The sequence below is a fragment of the Micromys minutus genome (genome assembly GCF_963924665.1).
Source record: "Micromys minutus genome assembly, chromosome: 5".
In the NCBI taxonomy this organism is placed as follows: domain Eukaryota; kingdom Metazoa; phylum Chordata; class Mammalia; order Rodentia; family Muridae; genus Micromys; species Micromys minutus.
The window spans coordinates 48018913-48044045 of NC_137974.1; the positions used below are offsets into that span (position 1 = coordinate 48018913).

Genomic DNA, 25133 nt, shown 5'->3' on the forward strand with positions numbered 1-25133 from the left:
CTTACTTTATCATCCTCCTCCCCTGCTTCTATGAGGGTGGTCCCCCACCAACTCACTCACTCCCCTACTCTGGGTCATCAAGCCTCCACTGGACCAAGGACCTCCCCTCTCATTAATGGTGGACAAGGCCACTCTTTGCTACATATGAGGCTGGAGCCATGGGACCATCCATGTGTGCTCTTTGGTTGGTGGTTTAGTCTCCGGGAGCTCTGGGGGGTTTCTGGTTGGTTGATATTGTTGTTCTTCCTATGGGGTTGCAAACCCCTTCAGCTCCTTCAGTAAGTATACTGTACATTTCTATTGGACCATCCAAAGAAAAGAACCAGAAATTGATAAATACTACTTAAACCAAAATAAAATAAAATATGAGCCCATTTAGTGTTGAGAATATGTCTTATGATTTTGGGCTGACCACCAGGCATTGGATAATTAGCGGGATCATCCCTGGGGAAGACAGGCTTTCCATTTTTTAGCAGTCGTTCATTTCTTACTGATGCTTCACCTAGGGGTGGGGCTTTGTGAGATTTCTCCCATCCACATTAGTATGCCAACTGATATTGTGCTCAGGTCTTGTTCATGCTCCCTCATTGGTGAGATTTCACTGGTGCAGTTTTCCTGTTCAATATAGAAGACACGACCATACAACAGGCTTTCCACTCCTCTGTCTTTTACAACCTTTCTGCTTCCTCTTCAAACCAATTACTTGCTAAAGTTTGTGTTATTCTTTTTAACTGAGGCATGCTCTGCACATGGAATCTCTATATTTTTTGCAGTTCATGGACTATTTTTGGAACTTGGCCAAAAATAAATTGCTTTCTTAATTTCCTGCTTCACTACTACAGGAACATATTTAAAGATGGTAGAAAAACTCAGGCATGAGAACTGTCTACGCAATCATTTACATATGCATTCATAACCAAGTCTCCAAAATCCAAAGCATAGCTTAGAACTCACGTCTTGAGTTAAAGTTTCAAGAGATTTTCCCCTGCTGATCCTCTGGCTGTTGGATCCATGTCTTAGTGACCTAGGACAACCCACAGTCAACTTGTCAAAAGATCTAAAGACAAAACTTTCACTTGTAATCAATAATCACGAGTAAAAGATTAATTCCCCTGAGATATCAGAAACGACTCATTCCGTGTAAAGCAAAAGCTTATGGTGTATCCAGGCATCTTTGATCCTATCTAACAAGATTTCAGACTTTTGTTCTTTCTGATCTTAAAAGTGAGACTTTGGCTATCACCAAGGAAAGAACCTTTGAAGTAAAGATTTTGAAATCTTTGAATCATGTAGGGAATTTCTTTATTGTTATCACCAGCAGCTGGAACCCAGGTCCTCACCATGCCTGCTTGCCAACAAGGGTAGAGGCCCAGGCTTTGTACCGAGACTCTCTTGTAAAGTCCTTTCCTGAATGTCTTTGGAGTTCAACTTCCTGGAGTATGTACCTGCGCTCCTGGCGGATGTGATGTTGCACACTCAGAATCGACCTCTCCTTTGCTGGCTGCCCCTCGAACGATCCGCTCAGCATGCGCTGTCGAGTGCAAGCTCTAGCAAAAGAAAGAAACCCTAGATAAATGCATGGTTTGTGCATTTGGGATGAATAATACATCACCGCTCATGGCTCTTATTAATTTTCAGGAAACACCAATGATAAGGCAAAAATAACACATAAAGGAAAATGACCTTAAGGCTTTGTGTCAGAAACACAAAGCAGAAGTCCAAGACCAAGAGGAGCTAGAAGATAAACAGACAGCACCCCCTGCCCCTTGCCCTTGGTAAGGTTTCTGCAAGGATTCTGTCAGCAGCAGGGTGAGCCATGATGATAATTTCAAAATTAAACATGGGGGTCTCTATGAGCTTCCCCAGGAAGGTTTGTTTTTGTTTCTCTTCACCTGGACCCTGGAATGATGTACCATCCAAAGCTGTTTGAATCCACCTAGTGTTGTTTATATGAAAAATGGGTGATAGACAGCTTTGATGCGTCCGTGTCTCTGGACAAAGCTTACTGTCCTTCTCTCGGTTGCCATCAATTGCCAGTAGCTTCTCAGCTAGGGTGGGACTTCAGGAGACCCTCCCCATTCACACTGGGATTGTGGTTGGTTTGCTACTGTGCAGGTCTTTGTGTTTTTTAAACTTAGAATGTTATACTAAATCATAAAGAAATGTATTTTTAAATGCTCCTTGGCTATATATAAATGTTGGCATCTTAAAAAGTGAAAATAATCCTGCATACTAATGAGAGGATATGCTTGTGTGTTTTCATGCGAAAAGTTTTTTCCATTAATTAATTAAGTTATTCACTTTACATCCCGGAAGCAGCTCCCTCCTTCTCTCCTTCCAATCCCATTCTTGCAACCCCCCTCCATTAATCCCTTAGTGTACATCTTATGTATACATGTCTAGCTGCTGTTCACATGTTCACATGTGCAATGACCCTGTCATGTCCTGAAAATGTTGTTTATTGAAGACATCCACCATTTATGGTGTTTACACTTTTCTGCCCCTTCTTCCACAATGATCCCCAAATTTGATGAGGCTGGGAAGAAGATTCAGTGGTTAAAGCCATTGCTATTCACACATGAGGATGGGAATTCAGGCCCCTAGAAACCACATAAATGCCAGTCAAGTTGGCATGACAACTGAATTCTAGTTTTAGGTCTCAGAAGATGGAAGCATGGAATCTTTTATGTACATGTACCTGCGTACACATGTTCATCCATATACTCACAAACCTCAATGCATATACAACAACACACATACAATAAAAATGCTTTTGGTACAGAGGGAAGATAATCATAGTTTATATCCTTGGGGAAAATAGTCTTACAAATTCAACTGAATGTAAATGCATTACCAAAGAAAAGAGCCAAGGATTCCTGCTGCTACTTTAGTAAGGAGCAGGGAACACTGTGGAGATATATCCAAGATGACATTTTAGCACACAAGAAATCTGTGGAGTGGTAGAAGAAAGCTGTACTCATTTCTAGAACTACAGTGTTGCTACATAAGAAGATATATTTCTAAGTTCAGTTAAAAAGGTAAGGAAAGTCTTTAATATCTAGGGCGATTTTCTTAAAAAACAGATGGCAAACATAAAGACACTTTGCAAATACCTATTTTGAGTAAGTGAGCCATGTTCTCCCTTAGATGTCTAGACCCCCAGCGATCTGTGTAAAACACCAAAAATTTAACCTTTTAGCTACTGTCATGTAACTTTTACTCTTTTATCACGATATTCATCCCCTACATAAGTTTTTGAGACCTATGTGCCTAAAATACAAAACATATCCAACCTAATTAAAACATGTGAGTGGCTGTCTTATAATGGAAACAGAAACATGCAATGGTCCCCAGCTTAGTATTATAGGGATTGTGGGGTTATGTGTCCAATAGACCAGGCTGAAACAAGACACGCTTGCTGGGAAGTAAGTGTGTTGCCACTGTGCCTGCTGACTGCAGGCCCTGGTAGCCTCCGCAGTGCATCCTGTGCCCTCTACTACTGATCAAAGCAGCCAAGTCCCCATGCAGTCCATGGTGCCCCATCACTGTGGCTCTCCTTTCTTCTCCCAACAATATAGCTAAAGGGTTATGTCTTAGGGTTTCCATTTCTGAGAAGTACCATGACCAAAACAACTGTTATAAGGGACAACACACAACATTTAACTGGAGTTCACTTATAGATTTGGAGGTTGATTCCATTATCATCATGTCAAGAAGCATGGCTGCATGCAGGCAGACATGGTGCTGGGGGAACTGAGTTTTTTCTATATTTTGATTCAAAGCCAGCAAGAAGACTTCTACCCTAGGTGGAATTTAAGCATCGGACCTCAAAGCCCATGGCTATAGAGATGCAATTCCTCCCACAAGGCCACGCCTACTCCAACAAGGCCACACCTCCAAATAGTAGCACTTCCCATGAGCCAAGCATATTCAAACCACCATAGGATGACAAGAAAGACAGTTCCTTATTTTCTTTTTGTCTTTTGACTCATTTTTTCTCTGATTCTAAGGAATTAAGACAATTGTATTGGAAGAGGCTGGAATTTCATCACACATGGGAATTATGGTCTCTGGATGATTCATATATTGAACACGGGTTTTGGTTTTTCAGTCCTATCTTGCAAACAGAAAACCTTTGCTCAAATTGGTTAGAATAGCCAAACATTTGCTTTTCCTTTACCAAATTCTCCCTATGTTGTTCAGAGTAATATTTACTAAGAAAGAATTAAATGCCTAGTAACTGTGAGGTTCTTATTAACAAGCAGCTTGTAACACTTGAAGTCAAGATATCCTTTCGAACCCAGCATAAACTAACTGGCTTTTTGGTTCTTCCATGAAATGTCTCCATCTGAGACTTTTTGTGCCCTGAGAAGAGCTTCCTAATTACCCTCTCCCTAGCTCTATGGCTCCCATATAATCTGAGCACAATGAAATCAGGCTCACAGGACCCATATTATTCTCTCCACCATCCAACCAGTATTGAGAAGTTACGTTCAGCACTTCAGTGTCTATGCATTGCTGCCCTTAAGTTTCTCTTTGGTTGCTTTCCCCAATGATGCCTCCTCCAATCCTGTGTAAAATTAAAATTAACCTCTCCTCACTCCCATCATCACCCTCTGGTTGAGCATATTGTTTCACTAAATGCTCTGACATTACATTTCTTTCATTGGGCATGACTGCAGCATTTGAATTAAGAACCTATAGGTAAAAGCCAATCTTTCTTAGCCAAAAACCAAGAGTTCATACTGTTTTAAGCAAACTGCAAAATATACATCTGAGTAAAGGTATTGATTGGGGATATTACAATAAGTGTGTTTGAAGTTTTATGAAGGAATATCTCCCTACCCCGTATAATGGCAGGATTTTATTAAAACTAAAAAAAAAAAAAAAAAAAAAAAAAAACAACAAGAAAAAAACAAACTCTCCTCAAGGCATGCTCTTCCATGGCTTATGAAGTCTATTTGTCTTTCAGCATTGTCTCATAGGAAACAGGTAAGGATACAGATAAGATCATTTCTTTGTAGATATATTAGTTATCTAAAGCACATAGACACCCCCTAATTTTGTTTTATAAAAAGAACAGAGGCCAAACTAATGGGTATAGAAAGTCCCTTTGATGTTAGCAGATGATTCTAGAACAGAAGGTGGAGTTGGAACACAGGGACGGAAAAACAACACGAAGAACAGCACTTTGGCCCCAATACCACTGGATGCAGAAACAGGCCAGAAAGTATGCCATGTTGGCATGTTCTTTATACAACAGATTCACACTTAAACTGTACCACATTTGCTAGACATGTAAAAGGTCTTGCTATTTTGGAAAACAGTAATAATTGGAAAATGGTGTTTCTATCAATTGGATATAGAAAGATGAACTTTCCATCTTGTTATTTATTTAGGCTAGGTCCCTGGCTCATGGTGGGTATCACCCATGTTCAGGGTGAGCTTTCCTACTTTTGTTATTGCTTCCTAAAATTGTTCTCACAGACATAAACAAATGTTTTCTTTCTTATTCGATTCTAAGTCTCAACAAATTGACAATCAATCAAGGCAAAAAATAACTCAGTGGTTCTTGGTCAAGAAACTTAATTTACCTAACACCTTGTATGGATCTGTCTCCATCAGTCTAAGTGCATGCAGGTTTCTCAGAGAACCACAGCTAGAGAATGAGGTAGGCTATACCTAAATGTAAGACATGAAATATAATGTTCAAATCTACAAATCTGAAATAATTTGTTATGCAGCAAACAGGTATCTGATACAGTTATTTTTACTGCCATAAACTCTTCAGCTTCCTATTGTTTTTCAGAAAAAGATGAACTCAGAAACTCACTGTGACTTCCAGAGCCTTATTGGCCTCCTCCTGCTCTTACCCTTTCTGGTCTATTCTTTTACCAGAAGAGATTGCATTTTCTCATATCATTCTATTTGGTCATTCAGATCTATACATAGACCACACTCGCAAAGCTCCAAGTCAGCAAGCAAGGTTGTATTTTTAAGGTTGTTGATTTTTTTAACTCTTGAACAAAGACAGTGCTCTACAAATACTTGACAAATGAACCTTGAAATACTGCAAATATCAAACATTTTAACTTGTTTGACCCATTCATACTTGTGAAGAATAAAAGTCATCACAAATAAAATAGAATGCCCTTATAGGCACTTTTAATGGAGTTATAATCCTAACTTCAAGTTGTAATAATATCCACACATAGAGTAGATAAGACACGGAGTACAGGAGCACCTCAGATGTTGTTCCTCAGAAGTAGAAAGTTTGTATTTAATCTGTGTTGTCTGTGCGAACTGGTGGAGAGCATGAATGAAGATATGAAGTTGAGACCCTAAGAACTGTACTCATTTTAGTCTCTCAACCTGAAAGTGGGTCCACCACTGGGAGCTGAGTCCCCATGTACCTCACCTTGCAAGAACCTGTTAGTAAGCAAAGGACCCAAGAATGCAAGGATGTCTACCCTAACCTGACAAACCGATCTGCACATATTTCCAGGTAAGGAATGGGTGCCCTTAAATGATGAGCTATAATCTGCCATTTTAAAATTTTCACTAGTCTTTGTGGTTTGGGATCATTGAAGGACACACACAAAAAAAAAAAATAGTCTCAGGAAGACAATGTCCATTTATTTGCTGTTCAGAGAAAAAAAAAAAAAAAAAAAAAAAGCAGAACTGACCACATTGAGAAAGCACTTTGGTCTTCAAGCACGGTCTCTGTTTCTTTGAGGAAACATGAGATAGAGTGGAGGGTCCAAGTTCTTCAGTATCTTGCCTGCATCTTTACCTAATGAAAAATCTGAGAACGCTGTGCAAGTTTCTGTGTAAGCTGGTGGAAAACTGTACAAAGCCTTTCTTAGACAGTCCATCTAGTGGCTTAATATTAACAAGAACAACAAAAAGCCCAAGCCTGCCTCGCTCTGAAAGTGAGAGTCACAAGACTCTGTCTAGTGAAAAATAATGAAGTCTTTTGTCTTGTGTGAGTGAGGAGACCCTCCATTATGCAGGCATATGTAATCTCTTTATTCCTGTTCCCTGGAGGAGAATTACAGAGAGGCATTTTCCTTTTCCCAGTTGGGGTTAATGTTATGCCCTCTCTACCTTTGAAAGTAAAACAAGATGAGGACCCCTGATGATGACTCAAATGTGGGAATATTCCTCAGCAAACACACATTCCCAGTTGCAAAAATATTACCCCTGGTTTCTTGCCAAGCCTTTGAAAAAAAACATATGAAAGATTGATTTGCCCCTCCTCTCCCCACATTGCCTTTGTGGTGTGGAATTTCAAATGCCCCTTATATGACAGCCACATATATAATCTTTTCTAGGAACAGAGAATCAAGTCTTAAGAAATTGCTTCTATTTTTCTTGACATTTCTCCACCAAAAATATTTTTAAATTGGCCCAAAGATGATGGGTATAAGAGGGATCTTTGGAGTTTTACTAGCCTTTAAACACCACTAGTTGTTTATAGACACAGTAGCAGGGGTCCTCTGTTCCTTTCTTTGTTTCTATGTCTTCTTTCTTAATGTTCCAGAACAAGGGTGTGGGAAAAGCCTGCACATTCTGTAATGAAAGAAAGGCCTAGGAGTCTTCTAATTATTTTCTCTTATTATAAAAAAGTTAGATTACATGAGAACATCTGTAGTAAATGTCATTACCACCCAAGAAATCTCAATATGACTTCACAGAGCACTGTAGTTGAGGGATTTTATTCAAATTCTGAGCACCATAAAGTAATATATTTTAAAGTATTTTCAGATGTTGGTTAATGTGATGTCACCTCATCTCCAGACAATGAGAAAACAGTCTTCCAGTGGCAATTATGTAAACTCATGGGTGGATAGGAGAGCAAGAGAAGAGAAAATGGGCACTTCCTAGAAATAGCTCTTACCTGACAACATTGAGGTGGCAAGGTGATCATCCAAGGCAGAGGCAATGCAGAGGGTAGTAGGTAAGCCCCTGGGATGAGCTCTTGCTAAGATTAGGAAAAAGCTGTATTTTTATCAGAGTGAGTACCCCCACTCTTTAAATCAGCTCTGTCCTGGTTTAAGTATGTCATTCCTTAATAGTAGCTAGTTATGCCTTCCTATTTCTTCATCACTCTCACATACAAAAATGTACTTATAGATAGATATGTAAATACATGGTCAACCAATGTTTCATTGTGGATTGAAAAAAAAAAACCCAATTCTTTATTTTACAAATGTGCCATAAACAAACAAAAGAGAAAATCAACTCACAGTAGCCCTGTTGAAGTCCAGCAAATAAAGTGTATGAGCTCCGAACTATTCATTGGGGTTCAAATGTTGTAACCCAACTACTAACTTAGAAACATATATTATAATGTAATATGTCTTTATTTTTTGGTGTGTGTGTGTGTGTGTGTGTGTGTGTGTTGCCTGTGGGCATCTGTGGTTGTGTGCTGCATACATCTAAGTGTGCTGGTGACTTCCTTTATCACTGTCTGCTTTACTGCTCTTGAGAGAGCTTTTCACTGAACTATAGATGAACATTTGAGCTTGGCTCCTTGGCCAGTGTGCCTAGATAGTTATATGGGTGCTGAAGATTTTAACTTGTGGTTCTCATATTTGCAAGCAAGTACTCTTCTTACTCAATGAGCTAGCCCCTAAACTTTTTGTAATTTAATAAAAATTTGAAAATATCACCCATACTATTTAACTTTTCCACTGGCATGAATTTTAATTTTCTGTATTGTTACTTTATACTCTAGAGATAAAACAGTTAAAGCAGGATCTTATTAAAACAATCTCTTACAGCCAAACTGTACCTTTCCCAGGGTGTTGTGTGGCTGGACTATCCTGTGAGAACCATTCAGCCTTTTCAAACCAACTTCTTCTTTTCTTTCAAGTTTTACTATTTAATTTACGTACATTCCCATCATTGCCCACCTCTAACTTCCCCCCACCACAGTTCCTCATCCCATTACTCTTCTCCTTTGCCTCCAGGAGGGTGCTCCTCCCACCACCAGATCTCCCCATTCCCTGAGGCCTCAAGTCTCTCCAGGATTAAGCATATCTTCTCCCACTGAGGCCTGACCAGGCAGACCTCTGCTGTATTTGTGCCAGGGGCCTTGGACTGGCCCGTGTATACTCCTGGTTGGTGACTCAGTCTGTGGTAGCTCCCTTGGGTCTGAGTTAGTTGAGTCTGCTGGTTTTCCTGTGGGGTAACTCTCCCCTTCAGCTTCTTCAATCCTCCCCCTAATTTGACCATAGAGGTTCCCACCTTCAGCTCAATGGTTGGGTATAAGTATCTGCTTCTGTTTTAGTCAGGTGCTAATAGGGCTTCTCATGGAACATCTATGCCAGTCTTCAAGCACATCGTAGCATCAGTAATAGTGTCAGGCCTAGGTAACCTCCCATGAGATAGATTCCAAGTTAGGCCGGTCATTGGACCACCTTTCCTTCTGTCTCTTCTCCATTTTTGTCCCTTCAGTTCTTTAAGTTAGGAACAGTTTTGGGTCAGTTAGTCAGGATTTCTATTCCTGCATAAAATGTCATGACCAAGAAGCAAGTTGGGGAAGAAAGGGTTTATTCAGCTTACATTCCCCTATGGCTGTTCATCACCAGAGGAAGTCAGGACTGGAACTCAAGCAGGTCAGGAAGCAGGAGCTGATGCAGAGGCCATGGAGGGATGTTACTTACTAGCTTTCTTCCCCTGGCTTGCTCAGCCTGCTTTCTTATAGAACCCAGGTCTACCAGCCCAGAGATGGCACCACCCACAATGAGCTGCCTGCTCCCTCCCCCAGCACTAGTTGAGAAAATGCCTTACAGCTGGATCTCATGGAGGCATTTCCTCAACTGAGGCTCCTTTGTCTGTGATAACTCCAGCTTGTGTCAAGTTGACACAAAAGCAACCAGTACAATTGACCCCTTTTCAACTTGACACATAAACATGTTACTATTAAGCCTCAACCCTTACTTTATTATTCATCTCCAAGGTCTAAGTAACCTTAAGAGTCCCACAGTCTTTACAAAATCTTACATATTAAAATTTCAAATCCTCTAAAATTCAAAGTCTTTTAGCCATGGACTCCACTAAAATATTTCCTTCCTTCTAGAGGGAAAAATAGCACAGTCAAAATCAAAATCAAAATCAAACACTTCTTGGTCATAATGTTTTGTGTAGGAATAGAAACCCTGACTAAGACAGTTGGTAACCCTGTCCTTCTGCTTGAGGCCTCTTCCTTCCTTGGAGGTGGGCTCTTCGAGTTCCCTCTCTTCAGTGCTGGACATTTTGGCTAAGGTCACCCCCACTGAGTCCTTAGAGTCTCTCACCTGCCAGGTCTCTGGTACATTTCAGAGGGTCCCCCTACCCCCACCCCGTGATACTGCTTATTTCCATTCATTCTCTCGGTCCCCTTCATCCTGTCACCCCCACCATATGTAATCCTGTTCACCTTTTCACTTCTGCCTCCCGTATCTCACCCAGGTGCCCCCTTCTGTTTTCCATGATTATTTCCTTCCCTCTTCTAACTGGACTTGAAACATCCTCATTTGGGCCTTCCAACTTGTTACACTTCTTACAATCTGTGGATTGTGTCCTAGATTTTCTGTACTCTTGTGCTAATATCCACTAATCAGTGAGTATATACCATGCACGTCCTTTTGGGTCTGAGTCACCTCACTCACGATGATATTTTCTAGTTCCATGTATTTGCCAGCAAAATTCATGACGTCCTCATTTTTAATAGCTGAGTGTTATTTCATTGTCTAAATGAACTACAATTTCTGTATCCATTCTTCAGTTGAGGAACATCTGGGTTGTTTCTAGCCTCTGGCTATTACAAATAAGGCTGTCATAAACATGGTGGAGCATGTGTCCTTGGGGTATGGTGGGGCACCTTTTGGGGATATGCTGGTGGTATAGCTTGGTCTTCAGGTAGAACTATTTCCAGTTTTCTGAGGATCTGCCAGATTGATTTACAAAGTGGTTGTACCAGCTTGCAATCCCACCAGAGATAGAAGAGTCTTCCTCTTTCTCCACATCCTCACCAGAATATGCTGTAACTTGAGTTTTTGATCTTACCCGTTCTGATTGGTGTGAGCTGAAATCTTGGGGTCATTTTGATTTGCATTTCTCTGATGACAAAGGACTTTGAACATTTCTTTAAGTGCTTCTTAGCCACTCAAACTTCTTATGTACTGAATTTTCTGTTTAGTTCTGAGCCCCATTTTTAATTGTGTCATTTGGTTTTTTTGGAGGCTAGCTTTTTGGTTTTGGATATTAGCCTTCTGTCAAATGTAAGGTTAGTGAAGAAGTTTTTCCCAATCTGTAGGCTGCTGATTTGTTCTATTGATGGTCTTTCATTTTACAGAAGCTTTGAGCTTCATGAGATCCCATTTATTATTATTATTTTTTTATTTTAGAGCTTGAGCTATTGGAGTTCTGTTTGGGAAATTTCACCCTGTGCCAATGAGTTTGAGGAGAGCCTGGTCTACAGATTGATTTTCAGAATAGCCAGAGCTGCACAGAAAAACATTGTCTTGAAAAACAAACAAACAAAACAAGACAATAACAACAACAGATGGTGCACTAAAAAGCAGAAATTGCTGAATGGGAAAAAGCAAAAGACTACAATTCTTAGGCATGTAAGACACACCATAGAAATCCACCCTAAATAAGTAACTAAGGGACACTCTTAGGAAAAAGAGTCTATCTTAAGGTGATGGGGAGGTAGCTCAGTTGTTAAGAAAACTGGATGTTCTTTCACAGGACATGGGTTCAAGCCCAGCATACACATAGTTGCTCACAACCAGTTCCAGGAGATCCTATACTGTTTTCCGGCCTCCATGGGCACTGAACTCATACATTATGCACAAACTTACATGCAAGTAGAACACCCTTATACCAAAAATAAAAAGACTTGAAAATATAAATAATATCTTTAAAACGAAAACCAGGAACAAAGGCAGTGCTACATATTACGCTACGCACACTTTATTGCAGTCTAACTAGAGAGAATAAAGAGTATTTTTAGACTTTTAGTAATAGTTATTACTCTAAGTTCATAGTGCCATTAATCAGGGTACAAATATGTAAGCTGATCATTTACCTAGGTTATGAATATACTATCTTGGTTAATGAGGTATTTGTGGCAAATCATAAAAGAACAGAACTTCTTGGAATATACATTTTATGATTTTTTCTTTTTTGGTGTGTGGTATTTCTCTAGCCAGTCATGCTTTCGTCAAACAGAGTGCATTTTTGCTTGATTTGGGGGCTTTGATTAGAGAGAAAAACTCAGCAGAGGCATCAGTAGTTTGAAAAAATATAACCTCACACCCTGGTGCTGAGAAAAGCTCTCAGGATTTTGGGGGAAGTGATTGTCACTGGAGCAGAAGGGTAGCGTCCAAGTCAGCCAAGCCAGATTTTGAAACATAGGTCTAGGGAGAACTGTGACCATAATAGCATTCTGTTGATCAGGGCTTCAAACCCAGACCCTCCACCAAAAAACACAAAACAGAACAGAACAAAACAAAAACTTAACATGACTATGAAGAAGCAGCTGGTACACTGCTACACTTAGAATGTATACTTTTAGCTTTGGGCTATTTCCATCAACTCATTTATCTACACCATAGACTGCAGATCAGTCTCTCAGGTCATGAAAACACAACACAACACACCCTCTGGGACACATTAAAAGCAGTCCTATGAGAGAGATTTACAGCTCTAAGTACCTACATTAAATCTTCAGAAAGAGCACAAATAAATGACTTAATAATGCCACTCAAAAATTTGGAAAAACAAGAGCAAGCCAAACCTAAATCCCACAGTTGGCAATTAAAAAAAAAAAAAAGTCAGAGCAGAAACTATTAGGAACAGAAAAAAGAATTAGTGGAGTCTAACAGCTGGTTCTTTCAGAGGTAAACAAGATTGAAAGAGCCTTCCCCATGAATGAAAAGAGAGATTTAATAAAAACCAAACTAATAAACCCAGAAATGTACAGGGAAATATCACAACAGACATCAAAGAAATTAAAAATGTAAGAGAATACTTTAAACATTTGTACTCCATTAAGTTAGAACACCTAAGAGAAATGAACAAATTTTATCCAAACCACCCAAATTTAATCAAGAAGACATCACCAAACATAAATAGACGTATAACTAAGGGTTTGAAATAGTAATAAAAAGCCTTCCAACTAAAAGAAGATCAGGTCCAGATAGATTCATAGCATAATTTTACTAGAATTTCAAAGAATACCTACAGCCAATCTTTTTTAAATTATTAAAAGAAAAGAAACAGGAGGAGCACTCCCTAACTACTTTTATGAAGCCAAATATGACTCCAAAACCCAAATTAGACAAAAACACAACAAAAACGAAAACTATTGGATAACATCCTTGATGAACATAGATTAAAAATCCTGGATAAAATACTTGCAAACTTGTAGGTTGATATCAAGGTAATACCTGATTGGACAGTAGAGAGTGGGTGGAAACAGAGTTTCGGTAAGGCAGAAGAGGAGAAGCAGGAGATTCAAGATGGAAGATGAAGACGACCCATCTCTGCCACGTAGCTCTGAGTAGTCATGGGTAGATATGCATACTTTCTAGGCGGGCGATTTATATCTTTATCAACTGGTTGTAAGCTTATTGTGTGGAGAAATTGTGGATTGAGAATTTAACATATAAATTTGTTTGATAAGTTATTGATTATTGAGTCATGATTTATTGGACTGTGGAGGACAGTGTGTGAAAGCAATGGCTGAGAGGCAGCTGGAACCAGCAGTTCCAGCTCTGCTTCCCAAGTCGGATGAGGGCACAAAAGGCCTGTGGAATGAGATGTGTGGGTACCAGGCTTGGTAACTAACCACCTAGTGCCTCACTCCACACTGGAGTGGCTCCAATAGAATGGGACCACAGGACTGATACCATCAGAACTGTCTTTATCTTTACCACAACACAAACTAAATAAAGACACATATCAAAATGATTATACACCAAAATCAAGCTGGCTTAATCAGAGAGGGTTTGGGGTGGTTCAATATACATAAGTCAGTAGATATAATAAACTTCATAAATAAACTTTAAGACAAAAGTCACATGACCACTTCAATAGATGCAGAAAAAGCTTTTGATAAAAACTTATTATGATCAGAATTCTTCAAGACACCAACTAAGCTCCTGCTCACTAGTATCCTGCCATCCAACCCCTTTTTTCTTCCTTGGTTTGCATAATATGTGTATGTGTGGTGTATGCCTATACATATACGTGTACATATAGGCTTCTGTGCAAGTTGTGCATGTGGAGGACAGAGATTGGTGACTGGCATTTCCTCACTCATTCTCTTCTATAATTTCTGAGGCTTGGTCTCTGAACCTCACTGGGCTTGGCTGGATAACTAGCAAGGTCCAGAGATAACCCTATTTTCTTAGCAGCTGGATTGCAGACTCATGCTGCCATCGATGGCTTTTAATAGGGGATCTGTTTGTGAGAGCCACAAACTGGCAAGGACTGGCATGAAAGAGTGTCTTCTGGATGTGTTGGGACCTCTGCTCTCACGTACTCAGAGGGGTAAGGACATCTTTATGCAACAAAAAAGCTGAATGCTTTTTGTAAAGGTCAGATTTATGTTAAAATATCCTACTGGTTTCAAGCTGTAGCCATTTATTTACTGCAACCCACAGTGTGACTTATAGCCAAGTCCCTTTTGTTTTATGCTTTTCTGGGATGTAGTGAATTACTGTTGGCTTTTGCTATCCCAAAATTATACAACAGTCAGGAAAGGTTGAGGGGGGAATCTGTACTTTCTGATAGTTTAAAGATTTTTTTTTTCTCACATCATATACTTTTTCCAAATGAGAGCCCCAAACTTTTACATATTAAAAAAAATTAAAATTTCTTTTGCAGCACTATTTGTATATGTGATGGGATAGAATTTCGTGAAAACATGCTTTATTTCATCCATCTAATTCATTTATTTTTTGTGACATTGTGTACCCATTAAGTCACTTTTCATTGTTAAACTGATCAGATCTCAGAGAAGTGTGATTTCTTTTGTCGATTCAAATGACACGTTCACATATACCTTATGACATGATGTTTTTGCAAGGCCTAACTGTAAATGAAATGATTTCCTAGGAGGCTGTGGAACATTTGTCACCCAGATAAATAATAGAGTACTGACCCACAGGACTCTCTTGGAAAAGTCTTGACCTTTCATTTGGCTGCCTCAAAACTGAATACCAGATAGATCAAAGTACACAATGATTCCCGGAGGGAGCCTCTGGGCTCATAAACTGGGAGAGAGGAAATAAGGGAATGGATAAAAGTTTGGATGCAATGGATCCCTTAAAAGAGTACTCATTAATGCCTTTTCACATTGCTGAAACCAAATACTTGACAGAGAATCTGAGGATGAAGGGATACATTTTGGCTTACGTATAGAGAGTATAGTTCATGACAGGTGAGTCACGTTAGCCAGGGCTTGAGTGAGATGCTCACACTGCATCTGCAGCCAGTGAGCAGAGAGAGGTGAATGCTAGTGTCCAGCTAGCTTCCCTCTCTTATAGTCCAGGACTAGCCTATGGCAGTGTGCTGTTCACACCTAGGATGGTTCTTCTTACCTCTGTTATTGTAATCTAGAACTTACAGACATGCCTAGAAGTTTGTCTTTTAGGTGATTCTAGATCCTGTCAAGTTGACAGCCAATATTAACCATGAAGGATGTAAAGAAGGTAAGGCCTTATACTTCCTTCCCTTTACAGTTTCAAAGTATTGAGATATCCTTGGAATAGAGTCATTCAGCAGATACTCTGGTCACGACTTGCTTGCTGAGTACCAAGAGCAGAGTCATTCACTGGTAACCTCGGTGTTGGCTTGCTGGTTGGTACCCAGAATCATTGACTGGTCACATTTGTCTTATTGTGTATCTCCAGCAAAGAAATCAAGTTGAGTACTTGAACATAGGTGTGCTCACTGTGTATCCCAAGCACAGCAGATTTGAGGAAGGGCAGTTGTAACAGTGAAGGGACAGTAGGAAAGCTCTGAATTAGACTCAGAGTGGGTTATTAACTATATGAGTAGTTCTTTGTTTGGTGGATGTTTCTCTTCTAAGTAAGTGTGTCAGCAAATCTACAGTTCACTGTCATGAGCTTGCTGGTATAGTGTCAACTTTACTAAGTATCTTGGAGGTCATCATGAGCTGTCCAAACCAGCCACATGGCATACTCTAGGGGTGACACAGAGATGAATGACCACCTAGTCAGGACAGCCACTTTGAGACCCAAGGTGACCCTTTCCACGAGACCTTTCATGTTTATCTAGTCATATTGCAAATACTCAAGTCTCAGTAATATTTAATCTCAACTCAAAAATCTACTGCAGTACATGCACGATTTCTGTGCCTGGATATCATCTATGGAGAGAGAGAACAGTGAAATGCATCTTCATGAGATGGAACATTTTTTTTTCTCTCTCAAAAGTTTAAGGTACTCTTATAAAGTTAGAGTTTCTCACCTTGTGTCCACTTTTCTGTATTTCTTCATCATGGCGTCCCAAGTCATAGTAACATACATTATGTAAAGATACTGTCATGATCTTTTCTTAGTTATGTACTTGAGAGAAGAGACTGATTCCTTCCACTTACCACAAATTTGTAGACTACTTAGCCATATAAAGGTGACTATTGGCTTTGTCAGCCACACCACCTTCACCATTCACACATATGCATCATCATGCATGCAACAGTCTTGATGTCCCAAATGGTTACACACTTTGTATGAATCACAACACTATTTATTATAATGTACAGTCTGATACACTTGGGTGATCAGATTGATTTCTTTATTGACCCTTCATTTCAAGACATATTTTCCAGGGTAGCACTTAAATAATATGTTTTCAAGATCATCTGAAGGTGGCTATATGGGGTTGGTGAGCAGTTAAGAGTTTTTGCTCTCTTGCAAAGGATGCAGGTTCAGTTCCTAGCACCCACATGGAGGCTCCAGTCTGATGGGCCCTGCTGTCCTCTTTTGGCCTCCACTAGCAAGAGAAGCATAGCATGTGTAGACATTTCTAGCAGGACTTTCAAATCTTAACAGATCCTTAGTAATAGATCAAGAAATCATAATTATTTTTAAAAGACTTGTACTTTTCCTTCAGATTTTTTCCTTTAGTTACCACAAAAGATATAGATGATGATCAAGAATAATAATTTCTTTTTGCCTTTTTTGTAAATGCTTTTAGGTATAGTTCATTTCAATATATGAAACAATAAATAACATGGTACTAAAACAGTATGTTTTCTACACAAACATTAATTATGTTTTTGGTATTTGTAATCACGAAGATGCATAATCCTACAATTGAGCTAGAAGTAAATATTTCTGTCCAGAAAATAAATTCATGGAGAAAAGCTCTTTTTTCCCCTTGACATAATCCCACTTGACATATTCCCATGCTTCAAGTTTATTGGCATTACCTTAAGATTTTTGTAACTGCAGTCTCCTTTTCCAGAAGGTTCCTCGCTCTTATGCTGAAAACAGACTTGCGGAGCTGAAAAGTATAAAAACCTGTTTAGTTTTGGGATAGAAAGGATTGCTCTATTCACAATCCATGAAGTAGAAGACACCACTCAAAACCCTGGTTCTCTTTCCCCTTTGACCTCTAAGTCACCTGTTACCTTTCTTTTAATATCTATTCTTCCTATCACAAGATCCCTGTTTTCACTTCATTCCCCTCACCTCACATAGAGTTTTAAAGTTAGGCTGCTCACATGACAAAACCGGCATTAGTTTTCTGAGTTTGGCTTATTTCACTTGACATGATTAAAGCTCTTCCTTTGTTTTATTTTCATCCGTGCCATTTCTAACCAACTGTGAGGCTTCCTGCCACAGCCGTGGCATGGGATATAGTTTATACAGTGCTGGGAGTGACACTTCCTTGTCATTTAAATAAGTGCTTCAGTTTCCAAGACTTTGATGTTCCCTGGGACCTGGATTCATTATTGAATGGTGAGATGTTTTCCAGTCCACACCCCATCACTGCATTTTCCTGGCCTGTCGTCCAATACTAATCTGAGTGTGAATTCAGGAGGTGTTTTATCCTCTGGCATGGGTACAGATGAAGAAGGTCAAAATTTGCCTCTAGGTGGTGATGGCAAAAGTCATTCCAGAGTAATGGATCAAGAAAAATATCCTGGAGGGCAAAATAAGATCTGTCCTGTTCACTGGTTGTATGTTAGATTTGTAAACCGCTTTCCAGGTGGCCAAATGGTCAAAAGAAGAAAGAATGGGAAGACAGACAGACAGAGAGAGAGAGAGAGAGAGAGAGAGAGAGAGAGAGACAGACAGACAGACAGAGACAGAGACAGACAGAGACAGAGAGAGAGGCAGAGAGAGAGAGACAGAGACAGAGACAGACAGAGACAGAGAGAGAGGCAGAGAGAGAGAGAGAGAGAGAGAGAGAGAGAGAGAGAGAGAGAGAGAGAGAGAGAGAGAGAGAGAGAGAGGCATTCAGGTGAAATTCTCAAGAACTAAGAGTGGGATACTTTTAGTTGTCAAATTTGGGAGCCAAAGATGGGAGAGTCAGCCTACCAGTACGTTGTCGTTTTTAACGACTTGGCACAATATCAGTAATCATTAATAACAGGAGTGAGGCTCTTGAGCTCTGGAACTGAATAGCTCAGTAAGGCTGGCTAGGCTAGAACACACAAGCTCCCATTTACTAACCAGTCTACACACTACAAATGTGATCCCAGATATCCATAAGGCCAAGCCTGAGAAAGGGCAGAGCCACAAACCCATTTTTCTTTTGTGTGCTCATGCAGAGGTTGAGGTCAGTATTTATCTTCCTCTATCAGTCTATGCCTTGGTGTTTTGAAATAGAGTCTCCTATTAAACCTAGGGTTCACTGAGTGAACCCCAGGGATCCTCTCATCTTTGTACCCCAACACTGGACTTACAGATCCTTACTGCCACACCCAGATTAGTTTTGGGGTAATAAGGCTCTGAACCCAAGTTGCCACGCTTGCACAGTGAACACTTTACCCACCTGGCCATCATTCTAACCCCCACAAACTAGCCCCTCCCTTCACTATTGACCACTTAGGTTAACATCATGATGTAAATGTAGTTTTCATGTGACACAGCAGATCTGAAATGAAATGCAGGATCTCGGAATACTCTGGCCTTTCCACCCACACCCATAAAATCTTTATCCTTTTGTAATGAAAACTGAATTGTTTTTGGATTGACTAGAACTCCTAGGACAATTATTCCCATGTTGATAGAGACTGGGGTAGGTGTCATTTATTTAGAATGCACATTTCATGGTAGCATATAAAAGGGCATTTACGTTCCAACATCTGTCACATCTAAAGTCATGACAAGAGGTGAAAGTTGCAATTTCTTTGAGCTCTTAGCACATCTCATGGGAACACTGCTCAGAAGTTACAGCTGAAGCTGTGAAGAGCACTGGTTATACGAGAGGAGTTACAGCCAAAGAGCCTACCAGGGCAGGCGTATGTTTCTGCTCCGAGCACTAGAAACATACCACCAGGAGTCAAAAGTCAGGCCCAGCAAACATGGGCAGTGAAGGCAGATACCATGAGGCTCAAAGCCAACAGCATGCCTTTCTTGAGAAGGCAGCAGCAACTGGAATTCGGTCACTAGTCAACTGCAGTGGAGCAGCTGATACCAAACACATGTCCTTCATATTTAGGATGCTGCCTAGTACAACAAACTTGAGTAGATTAAGGCAAATGCGGTGGTCATATGTCCCAGGCTGTCCTCAGGAATGGTAATACAATTAACAGCCGAAGTAGTAGGATGCCCTCCGTTTTAACATAACCTGCAGATTAAGATTCACTGAGTCCTGAAAGCTGTGTGTTTAATATGATAGATATATTTCTATATATTTTAAGCTGTTCTTTAATAGTAAATAAAGGTCTGTACATATCAATTGTTCCTTAGTCCTCGGCTGCTCTAGTGAACCTTTATATTTTTCCATTAGAAAAGACAGTCTGTGCTAGTCACAAAGAACTCAGAGCTACGCTGCTCGTTGGTGCCCTCTTCTGGCCTCAAAAGATACTGCTAGTCACCTGAATCAGACTAAACCAACAGAGCTATTTCAAGCCATGTAATTTCAGACCACAAATTAAAGGAGACAGTAACAGCTCATGCTGAATCTAAGTGCATTAAACATGTAGAAAATTGGAAAAAAGAGAGGGGATCCATTTGGATAGATCTTGCACTGGAAACAAATGATTTGTGGAAAATATTTAGATGCTTTAGTTTTATTTGTAAACCTAATGCATTCAAACCACAAAGTAGCTATTCCTTGACTGAATTAGTGAACAAAAACAAATACAATAAATTTTAATTTAAGTGTTAAGATAAAAATACAGATTTTTTTAACATCTTAAACTTTATATTTCAAAGATAAGTCCACATCTTAGAACCTTGTCTAGCTTGTGTCAGATCTTAGGTTCAGCCCCCAATAACACACACACACACACACACACACACACACACACACACACACGTGCGGGGGGGGCGGGTAGGGGAGACAGAGATGGAGAGACACAAAGTGACAGAGAGAGATTGGCGAATGTTTCCCTAAATTGTACACTTTAGCACAAAACTCAAAAGCCATAAAATTCAACTCAATTTCTGCAGTTATTGTGATCTGGATTGCAACGACACAGCAACGGATGAGGGGCTCTTGCTGATTTTTAGAAAAGTCTTTTAGTGGGAGTAGGGACACTTCTCCTGCAGTTTCTGGTCATGTAGGCTCTGCTGAGGGCAAAGGGCAGGTTGGTTGACAGGGTCCTCTGCCTTCTCTGTTTCCTGTGAGTCAGCAGTTGATCCAGTTATGTTTGGATTTGATCTCTCTGGCAGGGTCATCTTTGGTGTCATCCTCTATCATCAGAGCATTGATGTTCATTGTATAGACTCATCTCACTTGCAAAATTACCATTTCTTTGCATTTAATTGAAATGATTCTTTATCAGGAAGCTGTCCCCCTGTATTAGTTTTTATCTACCAGTAGAGTGCCCACGGGAGACAGTCAAGGCAGTTCATGATTCTGGATCTTTTTGTACCAATTTTTAATAGTAAGAGGCTTTTGTACAATCCTTTAAAAGTGACTAATTATTTAAAATATCACTATGAGTCAAGGCCAAGACATATTTGATGAATGTTATCTATTTCTTGATAATTTAATAGAATACATTTTGATTGCATTCTTTCCTTCCTCCAAGTTATCCCAGATTCCCCTCTTCCTCCCTACCCATCAACTCTATGGTCTTCCTCTCATCACAGGTCAAGTAATCAACCGCCTATTGGCTCATCAGTTCTTTTGACAAGATGCTAGCAGCTGTTGGCACAGCTTCTTGGCTCTCATCAATGACAAGATGCTCTACAATTATGTGTACTTCCTATTCCAAATCGATAATATTTTCTCCAAGTATCCCTGATGCATTCATTGAGAAATTTTTTTTCGAGCCCATAATCTAGATTTCAGCATTTTTTTTAGTTGCTCACCATTCTGAAACTTCGCCTGAGCTGACTCGGATAGTTTTGATTGAGATCCAGAAATAGAAATTTTACTTATCTCTGTATGGCATCTACATATTTTTTCTTTTGACTTCAAGAATTGATTTTCCAAGTATATAAGGGATGGCACAATTCAGCTATCCCATTAGTTATTATTCTTGTTAGTATTATTTTGTAGCTCACAGATAACCTCAGAATATCCATAGATCCACAGACCCACAGCCAAGATGACTAAAGGACATGCCAAGAACGGTAGCTGTATTCTGCCTCCTGTGTGTTCCGTATTTTCACAGCACATGGCTGTGGTGCATTCCTTCTCTAGTTGCCCTCTCACGTTGTTTCAGCTCTTTCTTGTGAGTGCCTCCCACTGCCACTTGATACTTCCATTAATATCTGAGTCACTTCTGCTGGTGATGTGTCTGTCAGAGGCATGGGTTTCAGAAGGTTTTTTTTTTTTTTTTTTTGGAAGAGCTCCTGGGAACACTATTAAATAGTGCTTTGTGTATACAATGACGTCATGATAATGGGTTTTCTATCTCCCAGTCAAGAAATTTAGATTTCCTGGGTATAGGAAAACTAAAACAAAAAAACAAAACAAAACAAAACAAAACAAAAAAATTTAAAAGAAGCCCGTCTTCCACAGTCTTTCCTGGCAATCCTATGTGTACCGGAGTTTCTTTTGATCTAAAGGGCTGTTGCTGAAATGTCTGATGATGACCTGATGTTCATTAATTTAAAAGTCACTTGTTGCTTGGAGAGACAAGACCAAAACACTTTTAAAATGTCAAGTCTTGTCAGATATGTGGTATATATTGTGTTTCTATTCCTTCCTGGGCAATATTTCCAGAAACACAGAATATGCTATATTTCTTTAAAACATGCTGTTTTAAACATGTCAGCCACTTTTTCTAGTATCTTGCAGAGGCATTCTCTACTATACATGCCCAGAATAATAATGTATAGCTTATTTTTATTTCTTTATGATTTAAAAAAACATTTCCACAGGAACCAGGGAGATGGCTCAACAGGAAAAGTGTTTGCTATACAAACACAAAGACCAGTTTGTGGAATACCAGCACCACATAAAAGCCAGGTAGGTATGACAGCTTGTTGCCCTACTAGAGATAGAGACGAGCATCCTCAGAGCATAGCATCCTCAGAGTATACTGGTTGCCTATACTAGATAAACCATTGAGCTCTAAGTTTGTGAAACACTGTCTCAAAATGTAAGGTGGAAGATGTTCAAGCAAGATAATCAGCATCAACCTCTCACACGTGCACACACATGGATATGCAAATGCACACACATTCAAGCACACATTCAGTGCATCACATAAACACAGAGAAGAAAAATTTAAGTAGTTCTCCTCATGATCTATCGGGTACATTCTAACACATCTAATTATTTTGTATTATTGTTCTTACTTATTCTTTTCTGAGTTCAGTTCCTCACCTCTGACTTCTTTTTAAACTTACTTGTGCTGCTAATTTAACCTTATGTGGCTTTTCATGTGTAATTCACTTTTCCCCAGGTTCAAATATTTAGGGATATGGGCTCATGGCATGCTCTCTGGTCACTAATTTTTCTTATGACTTATAGGATGTTTTTTGATTACGAGATTTTTATGATTAGCTCTCGTTCATACCTATGCAGCACCACATTCACCAAACAGCCCAGTGTATCTCAACTCCAGAGCTTCCCTTTCTGCTGCTGTTGTTCCAGTGTACCAATCAAACATGGACCCTTTCTTCTTGGGATTTTCTGTACCCTATCCCTTACTGACCTTCTTGTCCCTTCCAGTGTGCTTGGATCTATTGTTTCACTCATCACTGCGGTCCTGGACTGTCACTTTTTCAGTCAGTTCTGTGGTGCCCCCCCCCCCCAGAGAGCACTGGGGGGTATGCCCCTTTCCCACAAACACTGATGCTCTGAGGTTGACTTGGTTTGGGTTCTAAACAATGTCAATAATGTAGGAGTCACGGGACTGTTGGTCTATCTCCATCCACTTTTGTTTGTTTCTGTTTTGAAGCATGGTCTCCCACATCCCAGGCTGACCTCCACCTGGCTGTGGAGCTGCAGATGGGCTTGACTCCTCCTACTCTTGAGGGCTGGGATTACAGACATATACTACCATCCCTGCCTTTCCATCGTGTTATTTGGATATATATCACCATCCCTGCCTTTCCATAGTATTATTTGAGGATCTTTGGATTACCTAGTACTTTCATATATGTTGCTTTATATGTTGCTTTTAAGATTTTTATTTTCTGTACATGTGTGCTTTTCTGTATTATGTGTGCAGGTGCCTGCCAATGACAGAAGAGAGTTCCACAATCCCCTGGGCTGGAATTACCTGTGGTTGTAGCCACCAGATTTGGGTTTTGAGACCCAAACATCGGTTCTCAGAAGAACAGCAAGTGCTCTCACCTAATAAGCTCTCTCTATTACAGGATTCCTTTTTTTTTTTTAAGTTTAGGTGTTCTGTTTTGTTCCTGTGATGTTTAACAGAAACTCAAATACTCAGTAGACACGTTTGTTATCCTTCCAGAAGAGTTCTTTCTTCATGGTATTACAATGTAGATTAATAATTTGTAATACTCTTTTACTTATACCTTATTGCTTCTTTTGGACTTGTATGATTAATCTTCACTTTAATTTTAATTACTACATTTTGTTACCTTTGTCTTTTCTTGGGTGATATATTTTCAAAGTGAATTATTTAGTTGAATGTTTGGGAGGTTAATTTAAATCTTTATTACTTTGCTAGATATGTAACCAAAACTACAGTTTTGTTGCTTAAAATTCTGCTAATAAAAAACTGTCTCTTGAATATCAATTAATAACATCTTAAATCATAGATAGGAAAGTTGAAGCTGACTCTTTCAAAATAAGTATCAAGCCTGTTGAGCAAGAAAAATAAAAGCAAAGTTATAAGGTATAAGAAGTAATGGTGACTGGCTCACAGACTTAAAATAATTTTATGTTCATCAACTTAAAAGCTCACATGAATGAAAATATTTCATCAAGGCAAAGGTCAAAAGAACCATCAGTTGTCTACCTTGAGCTTGATGTATTATGCCAATATTACTTTTCAGTTGTAGATATTTACCATTTCCATTGTTTAAATTGAGAAAGAATTGCTTGAAATGAATTTTCAACATCAAAATAATGTTTTTTATTTTTGAAGTTAATATTCATGTTACTGTTTTTATGCAATATATTTTGATCATATTCATTTTCTACTTCAACTTCTTTTAAATATTCCCCACCTATCTACCCATACAATGTACAATCTGTCTGTATCTCAAAACAAAACAAAACAAACCCAAACAGTCAAATTTAAAAAAAAAAAAAACCAACCAACCAAGTAAGTAAATAAAATGAAGGTCAAAATAAACAAAAGTTCAATAAGACAAAAAATACCAAAACAAAACAATAAAACAACACAGACACGACACACATGCATGTGTGTGCCCATGTACACACACACACACACACACACACACACACACACACACACACTCTTTGTGTTGACCAACTACTGAGAATCATGGAGCCTGCCCTGGACTTTGGTTGATATTTCCAGAAATTCTCCACTG

General features: G+C 39.4%; 1 protein-coding gene across 1 annotated transcript in view; it reads right to left on the bottom strand.

The window, feature by feature from the left end:
* The window catches only part of NALCN (sodium leak channel, non-selective), a gene marked incomplete at both ends in the record, with an annotated part of 212196 nt that overhangs the window by 43888 nt on the left and 143175 nt on the right, over window positions 1-25133 (bottom strand). Inside the window, 3 exons of the mRNA XM_080917023.1 lie at window positions 955-1024; window positions 1446-1547; window positions 17459-17532. Of these exons, the coding sequence (XP_080773149.1) occupies window positions 955-1024; window positions 1446-1547; window positions 17459-17532 (246 nt within the window). The remainder of the gene's footprint in view (window positions 1-954; window positions 1025-1445; window positions 1548-17458; window positions 17533-25133) is intronic.